Source organism: Dufourea novaeangliae, unplaced genomic scaffold (assembly GCF_001272555.1).
Source record: "Dufourea novaeangliae isolate 0120121106 unplaced genomic scaffold, ASM127255v1 scaffold61, whole genome shotgun sequence".
In the NCBI taxonomy this organism is placed as follows: domain Eukaryota; kingdom Metazoa; phylum Arthropoda; class Insecta; order Hymenoptera; family Halictidae; genus Dufourea; species Dufourea novaeangliae.
Window position 1 is genome coordinate 607,740 of NW_015373931.1, and position 12,149 is coordinate 619,888.

At 32.3% G+C, this 12,149-nt stretch overlaps 1 protein-coding gene across 1 annotated transcript in view; it reads left to right on the forward strand.

The window, feature by feature from the left end:
• Positions 1–12,149, forward strand: part of LOC107195145 (ankyrin-3-like) — a 54,318-nt gene that overhangs the window by 28,246 nt on the left and 13,923 nt on the right. The window contains exon 17 of the mRNA XM_015584930.1: positions 9,657–9,674. Coding sequence (XP_015440416.1) covers positions 9,657–9,674 — 18 coding nt within the window. The remainder of the gene's footprint in view (positions 1–9,656; positions 9,675–12,149) is intronic.

Sequence of the window (12,149 nt, forward strand, 5' to 3'; positions counted from 1 at the left end):
CATGTTACGAGTCCATGTATTTTCGAATAGTTAAGAAAATGTATATAATTAAAGGGGCACTAATGTGGTGAAGAACGTGAAAGCACAAAGCACGCAAGTGATAGAGTACCTAACTAAAGAAACAGTACAAAACGATAGCGAGTATATGTACATTGAGAAACAATAATGTTGTGTATTATAGTGTGACACGGTGTGCGTTGGTGCAAGACTCCTGTTATACAATTAATCCCACAGATTAGTGGCTGATAGATAATATTGAAATGTAATATTAGATCGTGGGAATTAATGTTTATATGAGCTGTACAAAGTGAGCTTCGACTTTCCACTTCCATCTAATTTGACATGTCTACAAATTAATTTATGATTGGCTTGAAACGATTATTGAGAAAAATAAGGGAGCCAGAGAAATTAAAAAAATTTCAAGCGTATAGTGATGAGTACAAGTGTGACCATGTAGATTTTATAGTAAAATTTATGTACGATGTGAAGTGATTATGTTCTATTACACATCATAGATTAGCTGTTTATTATTTTCTATAATAAATTATAGAAAATAATAATTTAATTCAGTTATGAAAATCTGAGTTTGATATAGTATCCATAGTATTTTCGATTTCATTTATTCATATGGAAAAATTTCTTTGATGCTAATAGTAAGAATCAGAGGTGTTTGTAATACTGTTTTGAAGTATGATTGTTTATTGTCAATTTAACGTCCTGTAATAATTCTTGAAGTCAATTTATTTACTCTAAAAGTAAATAATATTTTTTAAGTGTAATATTACAGCACCGGTTGATTACTTTCTGAACTAATCAAGCAAAGTAATTCAGTAATCGATTATTTTAACCATATAATGAGAATGTTACGTTTTAAAACGTAATTTTAATTACATAAGGAATATAACAATTGTTACTCTCTACTTGAAATGTATATGCTCACACTTCATCACTGTCCATGCAACTCTATAATGTACACTGAAATTAAATTATATTATATTGATTACATTATGTGGTAAAGAATTTTCAATAACATATTATTGAAAGATGTCCTGCAAATAATAGTACAGCGCAGAAGTAGGTGATTTTATGTGTAAAAGCAAATCTAGCAGACAGAATAAAATTAGTTCTACAAGCCTAGTTTTTAAGGCAATCAAATCTGATAATTCGTTAAACAAACATTATGTATGATTACCACTTAAATCACGTGTCTGTTTATTACGATTATTCCATTTTAGGATTATTTTATTGATATACAGGATTATTTCCATGACGATTAATATTTATAGGCAATAGTAATGGTACTTCACAATAATTAATACAAATTAGACGATAAAAAACATGCAATACCGTGCCTTTACAGTTGTTACAAGTATACAGAAATAGCGAGTAATATTCAGATGGATAGGAGTTAATCGTTTGCGGAAGCACGTACATTACCCTCCATAAGAATCTTAACAATCTTTGTAAACATCTGGAAAATATGTTACAAATACAATTCTTTTTGTTGATTTTGTCATTCTACTTTATCAAAATTAGATATATTAAATTCTTATAGAAGGACATGAGTCATATTTATTGTCAGAAAATATCGATAACAGTATTATAACAACAATTAAACGAAAAGGTACATATACAATATACATAAAAGCAAGAAGTTACAACTGTCACTTCCTAACTTTTTTTCTGCGTTTAAAAACGAGTCGCTAAGACGTTGCAGACATTTAGTCAGAATGAGTTTTCATTCAACCGTGTACGCTATCGTGGCCATTAATACTAAAGAATTATCGATAGAAAACCGTGATACCACTGTAACATCGATGAAACAAACCTATTCAATACGGACTGTTAACACACTCGATACATTGTGTAATTCAGAATTGCTAAGTATCCGGACGCCTGTAGACTATAAGTGCATATCAGGGAAATTATCAAATTTAATTGTTTCAAAAACGAAGAATCAACACGTTTTATTCCTTTTTTTTTTTCGATTTCTTTTTACACATGGAATCACTTTCGCGTGGATTGTGTCACTGATTATGGGACAGACTCTATATTAATATACTCAAAATCATAATTAGTAAAATTCACGAACAAAAAACGACAGTATCATCGAGTAAGCTACGTCGATTTGTAGCTAATTATATTCGATGAAGTTGTTTCGCGCTAAACACACGTTTGCAGCATAAGATTCCTTATAGGGAAGATAAAAAGGTTATTATGGGACTATGTAATGGGCGGCATAATTCCGCTGTGTTACGTAATCGCGTGCATAATGAACGCATAACAGCACCATTATGTTACCGTTACGAAGGCGTCACGATATGTTTTAAAATGGAGTTAACGAGAACCAAATCCGTAACTACCGTACTAATCAGTCTTCCGTTATCCATCATACGTCTCACGGCAAGCTATTTCAATCCTGTTTTCCTTTTTAATTCTATGCAGAGTGTTTTTAGTTTAACGTTTATGTAATCGGTTAACCAGCTAAACAAGAACCAATTCGCTTGGTGCCCCGTTTACATCGTGTCTTGCCCGTAGCAGTTAATAGATTACATAGTAATAAGCATGTTGTTCCTTGACATATCTTTGGGATGAACGATTCTTTGATGGTATAAGTTTAATCTGATTTGGGCACCATATTTTCCTACTAATACTGGACCATAGTCTGCGTATCTGAGAACTCTGATACTGACAAGGGAAGGCACGGAAGTGTCCCCTTCCGATTTTGATGAAACTTCGTATGTCTGTTAAGCAGTCAAAAATAAGGGATACGTATATTTTTTATCAGCTGCGACGCGACTTTAAGGGGTGAAACCACCCCTTGAACTTTCAATCCGAAATTTTTTTGTTATAAACAAAACATATTTTGGACAATTTGTTAGCACCATATTATTCTACATAAAAAACCGCAAACCTCGTCCATTAGAAGTTTTTTATGTACTCCTTTGATTTTCGAAATAGTACTTTCGGGTGGAAACTTCGAGGGGTGGTTTCACTCCTTAAAGTTGTGTCTCAGCCGATAAAAAAATACGTATCCCTTGTTTTTGACTGTTTAACAGACATCGAAGTTTCATCAAAATCGGAGGGGGACACTTCAGTGCTTTCCCTTGTGAGACGAGAAATAAAGACACGGAGTGAAATGACCTACTAGGCTCAAAAAAAAAAAAAATACAAGGATCCATTTTATAGAGATTAATAGGCATATCAAATTTTTCATACTCAGAGATCAGTATTGTTCGATGGTACCATTGGAACCGAAAGTGTAGATCCAGGGGAAGATTGCTAAATTTGGACTATCGCCTAGGTTGGACCATTACTGTAATTTGCCACGTGTAAGCAATTTGCGCCGTATGATAAAAAATATATGTAACAAATACATGTGTTCCGAATCCGAAAGTTCTGATTTTAATGAAACTTCGTATTAGTATAGAGCATATTGAACTATGCTTGGAGGAATTTTTTGTTCGTGTCCGTTTTCACGGTGAAGGGGTGAAATCAGCCCATTAAGGTTTTGTATTTTCTCGTTGTCTTAATATAACTTTCTAACGATACGAGATAAAGCAACACTGTAAATACAGAGATTGTTCAGTTTTTTATGATCTATTACGCTACCGAAAGAAAGTTATTATATAAGTCGTATAAATATTTTATAAGTCAGTTAATAAAATCCCACTGGTAAAACTTTCTCAAAGAACAAAATACGAATGGCACAAGATATCGCATATATGCATAAGCATATAAGTACAAAAGTAGAAAATTATTTTTCCAAATAAAAAAATTTATATGAATGATATGATTTAATAATTCAATGAACCATTGATAAATGCACATGTAACAACATGCAATGACTATCTCTGTCTCTTATGGTTAAGAATTTATATGTAAAATAATAAAGAAGCCATTTTGTTTATAAACGACGCATCATTGAAAATGTTTGTTCGGTATTGTAATAGATCATAAAAAACTGAATAATCTATTTATTTATAGTTTGGCTTTATCTCGTACTGTTACAAACTTATATTAAGAAAACAAAAAAACGCGAAACCTTTAAGGGCTGTTTTTACCCCTTCAGAATGAAAACGGGCAGGAAAAAAAAGATCGATCCAAGAATAGTTCAATTTGTACTACCTTCATGCGAAGTTTCATTAAAATCAGGATTTTCGGGTACGATACTTTCCGTGTTAGTATACAAGTAATATACATATATTGTCTATCATACGGGGCAAATTGCTTACACATGACAAGTTACAGTAGTGGTCCAGATTTGGCACCCCTCCTCTATTATTTTCACGCTCTAGAATTGAGTGATTAAACATCGAGATCTGCTATTATTTTCAGTTTTGTTTTTAAATATTATGTGTTTAGCTGAAAACGTAAGATTTCCAAAAGATGAAGTTAAAAATGCACTTTGAGAGTTATTATGTGCTCTACATCTAGATTAGGGTTAAATGAGATTTGACTATGTCGGTTGCTTAAGTATTAAAAAACATTTTCATGTTATTCGCTCGACGTATGTGTATTGTGAAGGTGATTTTTCTATCAGCAATTCACTGAAGTTAATATAATTGCAATGAATATTGTTGAATTTATGAAGACTGATAAATAAAATAGATGTTTGACCTTGACATTTTTTTTTAGATTAATTTATAAGGGCAGAGATTCAAGTGTAAAACATTTTCCATTATATTTCCTAATTTACTAGGTTTAATTGTTAGGACGACTTCTGGGCCCCCGATGATCCCATTTATTTTAATATTACATACAACTGGTTTTACTTTTGACGGGTACCAATTATCCGGACAGCTTGTAAATTATCATGTTATGTGAAAAATCAGAGAAATAACGACGATAAATACTATTAATGAATTAATCTGTGTATTTGTATAATAATCGACTGCAATATACGCTGTTCTTATACATCGTAACGTAACAACAAATTTTCGAAATTAAGGAGCAACTAAATGAAACAGTACAATCTTTTGTGATTATTCAATTCTAGTACTTCCAGTTATCGTTTTCTTTTACAAAAATATGAATATTTATTGTAATATACAGTAGATCTCTATATAACACGGCTTTGTGTAACACAACACAATAAGTGTGGCAATGCTTGTGTAATACGGTAAAACAGGCTCTTATGACACGGTATGTAAGTATACATTCTCACATTCTAACTTAAAGTATCACACGAAATATCATTAATTATTCATTTGGCACTTTTTCTAGAAAAATTTATATAAATATAAATGCTCATTTTATAAATATATATCTCCATATGCATACATAATCTGTATATCTGGAACCCAGAGCCAGAGTGTATTAAGTTACATTTTCAAACTGAAGTCGGTTAATACAGAAACGAGTAACAGGCATCGAAAGATGTAAGAATCTTTAGATATACTATAGTTGTAGGTCAGAAAGTCACGAAAAACTGCGATTTTCAACATTTTTAACCGTTTGTATCTCATAACAACGTTAACCGATTTCGATGAAATTTTCAACATGCATATAACTAACAGAAATCTAAGCAATGTATTCATTAAATTTTCATTACAATCTTAGATAAAAAGTCGCAAAAAGCGACCATTACTAGTTTCTTCGCAATTACGATCAATTGCAACTTATTCAACATTTTAGTAACACATCATTTAGTACACTAATCCTTCTAACTTCACAAAGAAACTCAAGTCACTTGGTCCAATTTTGAAAGAGTTGTTCTGGTTTAAAGGTTGTACGAATACTTTTTTGACCCACTGTGTGTGATTCGTAGACCACGGAACGTATCCCCCGTGTAATAGTGAGCTCTACTGTATTATCATAAATTTTATACATTCACCCACTACGAAACCGATAAAGCCAGTTCCCAGGTGTCTCAAATAAACCTAGAAGTCATCCAAAATCACAATATTTTCTAAATCAGTTCACAAACACATCGTTACACAAATCTACAAGCGAACCAGTAACATCTATTACCTATTGGCTTATCTAGATAACCGAGAAACAGGGTGGAAAAAATGGCATGCTTATAAAACAAGGATGGTCTTGTACCATCTAATTACAATGGATTCTCTCTTTGCGCTTAGTAGGACAACACACTCATTGTAGTTGGACGAACAATGATTTGGTATTATCTTCTTACCAGGAGTTACCTTCTTGCCAAGCAGATCTTCGGTGTAACCTCAAAATGTTTTTCTTATTTTAGCCCACGTACAACAAGAGCACATGAGTTTGCACGCACATGTACCTAAAAATGTACTACGATTTTCCACAAGCACACATTTCCTAAAACAAACTCTGTAGAAAGAAAAAAAGAGTGTGGAAGGCAGAGAGAGAGAGAGAGAGAGAGAGAGAGAGAGAGAGAGAGAGTGTGTGTGTGTGTGTGCGTGCGTGCGCGCGCGCGCGCGCGCGCGCGTGTGTGTGTGTGTGCGTGTGTGTGTGTGCACGAAACGAAACAAACAGCATGAGCATGAAATGAAATTTTCATCCATAATTATACCAGATTTTGTTCTGAGATCAGAGCGTCCCTAGAGTCCCTAAACACATCGCTGGCTGCTCTTGGTACCATGTCGAAAGGACAAGGAATGTGGAGGGACAGGTACAACATGCCCTTTTTATTATTTTCCCTTTATAAATTTAGGCATTTCCGTGTATGTATAAATTAACGGAAAAATATATTATGTTCGTGTGAAATGTATGTTACTTTTCTTTCAATTTTTTAGTTTAGAATTATTTTTAGATTCGAACGTTACTTGATTCATTTTGATTCATTTTTTCGGACCAAACGATTTGCTATTTTGCGAATATGTAGTTCTCATCAGTGGATACTAAAGTGTTAAATAGTTGTGGCCTTAAGATCAATCGTATTCAGGAAATCGCAGTACAGTGTCTTGTTTCTTAAAAAGTTATAGCATTTCAAGCTCAAAAATGTAGCTGAAATGATTGTTATTGTACGCAGTTGTGTACAAGCTAAATGTTAGTAACAAAACCATGATTCTTTAATGAATTACATTTCAAATAATAAATCAATTTAATTTATTATTTTTTATTAAAAGAATAACTGCTTGTTTTGTTGATGAATAGAGTCCAGTATTAAAATTAGAAAGTCTTTGCATTAGTTGATCTTGAAATCCTAAGCTTTTCCAGAAAAGTATACGCAAGATAGATAAAACATACCCATGTTGCGTAAAGATTTCCAGTAAACAATAGAAATGGAAATAATTTTTAAATCATAAAGATATCGATATCTTGCATCATAAAAACGACATTCAATGTTTCGAAACATAAGAATTTGAAATAAAGATTCGATTAAGATTAAAAATTAATGTTAACGTATGTATATGTCTAACGTAGTAATATAATAATTTAGTTACTGAAAACCTGCTTATTTACTTAATAAATTTCATGTTTAGTTTCATTACACATTTTCTATATTAACAAGTTAGAATTTGATGCGACTATTAAACAAAATATCTTGAGGTTATAGTTTAAAAATGTTTGGCTTCCCGGTCCATATTTATTAACATTTTTTAACTTTACATACACGCAGAAATTTATGCATTTATAAACGATCTATACAATTCTAGATCAAGAATACATAGTGATTCTAAGAAATGGGATAAAGCATATCTCCTTTTTGCTTTTAAGGAATAATATGTTAGTGAAAAATTCGAATGGTTTAAAAAGGTCTAATTTCCTATGATCCCATACTTTCATTTAGCGGAATGACTTATGTTCAAGGTGGAGTGACATCATCTGTAAAAGTAGAACAATATATTGCTGGTTATGTAAGTTGATTCCTGTTTTAAATACATACAAATTTAAAAATCTAAAATATACACTCATTTAACGATACATACAATAATGAAATTAATTATTTTATATAATTGAAAATGTTGAACTTGTCAGAATTCGGATTATAGAAAATGTAGCCCTTTTAAATCATGTCAATTTTTCCTTTACCATTCTTCCTTTCTTAAAAATGGTAAAGAGATATGTGTATATTCTATTGATCATCCCATAGGTATAAAATCTTTGACTTATTATTCTACTGTCTGTATGATTTACATTTATCAATTTTCTACGTCACATGTGAATTGAATGATTTTAATGTAAAGATAATATTTTAAGTTTCATTTACTTAATATATTTTTAAGTTACAAAGTAAATAGAAACAAATATTACGAAATAAAATATGTCTAGGTTTAGAAAGTAAAGAATACTTCAAGAATGGATCAATTTACTATTGGAACAATTTTATTAGTTAAGCTAATTTAGATCTAGTTACTATTCAGGATGATTTTTTAAGTCTATAAATAGAAATAGAAAACATTGAAGATATGAGATTTATGGTACTTTAAAGAGAAAAATTTCTGAAAGTAAATTCTAGACTACTTATAAGTTTTCAAAATTTTGTCGATACAGTCATGGGAACGTCTTTTATACGCGTATCACTATTAAAAGTAAAACTTTTACATCCACTGTTAGGAATGTTCGTATACTAAACATATTTCTGTTTCTTTGAGGGCAAAGCTACTCAGTCTACATTCAAATGAAAAAATCATATAACGAATAATTTTTTGCCTTTTCTGACATTTTTACCGTCATCGTAAATTAGAAGGATAAGTTAAGATTTCGATCTTCAATTTTCTCCATTGAATAACGTTAAAAAAAACATCTATGCTTTCAAAATAATTACCTCACACATATAACATAGTACATAATACATCAGAAAATGTTAATCGTGCTCTCGTAAATACAAGGAAAGAATCGTTTGTCTTTTAGATAGTTTACCTCATGTCGAACACATTTTCCTTATAGTGGCTGCTGGACGTCCATTAGACACCTCATTACATGAAAACTTCAAGCTGTTTTTTGCATACGTATCGAAATCTGTCATGCAGAGCATACTCGTTCTATAATTTCCGCAGGATGAAACAGTTAACCCTTTAATGATGTTTGACGAGTATACTGGTCATGAGGAAATTACCATTTCTCAGGTAATGACGAATATACGTGTCATGTGAAAACATGAAATACCATTTGCTGTAAAAATTGAAATTTTAGTAAAGATTGAAAAATATATTCCACACAAACAAAATTTCCAAAACAAAATTCCATCGTTAAAGGGTTAAGAAAATGTGGTTCCACTTCGTGAAAACTTGTTGATCCTCCATCAGAAATAAAAACAGAAAAAAAGAGGGTCGACAACAGATTTCGAGACGGTCTGCCTTACGTTGCTCTCCTAACGTATGTCTTTTTTCCGCAGAGTGTGAGTGATGTGGCCTCGTTGCGTCTCTACTATAATACATGATTATTATTGTTAGTCCCTGTTTTTTGTAGTGTTGTACAATAGAAAAGTGGCTTGCGTGTTGATGATTGCGGGTTTTCGAAAAAAAAAATATCATATGCTAGCATCACCATGGCACGGAAGCGCAAACGAGAAAACGTTTTTTTTTAAATATGCGACACCGTGCCCACGTGCTGACCTGAGTAACTAAGAAGTATTCGAAAATCTGTAAAAGTTGCGCTAGTTCAGAATCTCGACACCATTCTTTATGTCGTCATCTCTCATCACCATTTTTATATGAACGAGTGGATACTAACGCGTTTTTTATTTTGTTCCCGATCCTCTGTTGTTTTATTTGCGCTACTCGCAGAATTCCACAATGGAGAAAGTAAGTGATCTTCTCTTGAATCTTAGCTTCTGTTACTTGCCATATCGCTCTTCACTTATGATTTATGTTCTTTGATACAATTAGTGCACAATGAGTATATGTGGGCAGAAGAACTTAATCGAACGCTATTAAGTCGATCAGTCTAGTGTCTCGATGCGTATTATAATATAATTTTATGAAGAAATTGGCGACAGCTATTACGACACGAACTTGTAGGAAACAAATTTAAATATCGAAGGAACAATAATTTAAAGCAGGTCGTAATGTAAAATATTAAGACTGAATTGCTAAGTCAGTTTGTTATTGTTTCAAAATTGATTTTATTCGATTACACAGAAGAACCTATATTACGTATTCTGTTCTCTAGAGTAAAGTAGCATTTCCTTTTTGTCGAAACAGAATATTGTGATAGACAAAATTAATTCTAGTTATTAACTATTAATGCCGAATTTTTTTCAAAGTCGTAAAAATACTATTAGATTTCAGTCTGAATTTTTGCATTTATATTTCTCGAAATATAATGTCAAAAGAAAATGTTTAACGAAATGAACTCAAAAAGAAAACACCTTAGACTAAAGAATACTTATTTTTGATATTTGAAAAAGTAAATTTAGAAAAACCAGTATTTACATTACATGTACACAATATTGCAGGCACATCTGTCAACTTTAACAAATCTATTTTCTACAACTTAAAAAGATATGAATTTAAACATCACAATAATAAAAACTTTGAGGTGCCTAGCAAATTTTCAAACAAAGCGGTTTTCTACATTGTGCTTTTGTTGTTCTTTTTTCGATTGTTTGGGAATATTATATATACCCATCCTATTGTCCGAAAATTTTCCTACATATTATATCCTTTTATTAATTCAGATACATAATAGAGGTTCTAATGTGGCATCCAATATTTATTGGCCATTTCGTTTTACGACAATCGAAATTTGAAACAGACTACGGATTTTATGTACTTGTAGCATTTTTCAACCACGACAATTGAAACGAAATTCAATAGAATTCATACTTGTAACATATTTGAATCTTCAAGCAGAAAAATCCAATATCTGTGTAACAGTTAACTTTATGAATTACTCAAAGAAAGCGTGCATTTCCATAAAAATCCGTAGTCTAGCCATAATTAATGTCTTTTGAAAACACGACAAACAATGAACAATGTCATTGCATCATCTTTCTTGAGTAGGTAATCTTCGCGGAATTTATTGGCGATCGGTATTCTTAGACTATTCAGTGTATCGAAGGAAAACAAAACGTATGGCGTGCAACACCAGTTCCGCCGTATGTACGAATATTTTTACAATTCAACGCGTGGATTAAGCAAATTCCAAAATACACTCCACCGCGAGTAATTCTGGTTTATATTCACTGTGCACGCATCACACGCAAATGCTCTGTGAATTAATCCCGAGGTTCATTGCGGGAATCAATCCATCGGCACCGTCAATAATTAGAATCCGATCGAATGGATCTTCGAACTCGATTCAGCCGAGTTCCACGATTTCTTTCTTTTTAATTTTTTATACTTTTTTATGATGCTCTCAATGTTAATATGTTTTACGCTTGCAGCCGTAAAATATCCATGCAGCAATATCCCTGACACAAGCCTACAGGCCGTTATTCTCCAGCCGTATAGTTATTCTATTTAAGATTTATTTGGCTCCATCTCTCATGTAATTTCTCTTTGCACATAATTACCTCGCATTAATTATTACTTGTTTTTCGTTTTCATGTGCCACGGTCAACCAAACGCGTAGCACAGAAGTTTTTTAATCTCCCACTGGAGACATTAATGGAACATTTAACGCCATTCATAAAACCGAGTAAAAACGATTTAACGCGATCGCGGACTGTCTCCCGTAATCCATAACTCTTCGCTTTTAGTAAATATTCTTTTCCAAAAAGAATATGCTTTTTTCGGCTTGGCGTGCTTTCGATACTTAACGAAATAATTCTACCGTCCCTGTAAAATGGCCTTTTATATTATATTTTTGTTACGAGCGTTCGAAGAAAGATTTATAGAACCATTCCTTTCCTCCGTCGGATATATCATAGAGTAAATTCTGTACAGTAATAGAAAATTCCATGGCCGTGTTCACGGAATTAGCATCGGTCTTGAATGTAGAATTTAATCGTCGCTGTACATAAGAATTCCAGAGACTACAAATAGTACGTGAGAAGCTTAGATTCGATGTAAATACTCGAATATTAGCGGAAACCATCGTTTATTTTATAATTTAATTACAATTGATTTCGTTTAAGCGAATGGCATGTTCGTTATTTCCCTCGAAAATGGCCAAATGTTTTTTGACCGCAATATTTTACATTCGTGTACGCACAATATACATATAATCTTATTTTCAAGCCTCTAGGGGTGTTCATAACGTCTCCAGCTATTTTACTGATATTTTTGCGTTCGTTCCCATTCGTCGGATCGCCGGAAGTGTATTGCTGTAATGTT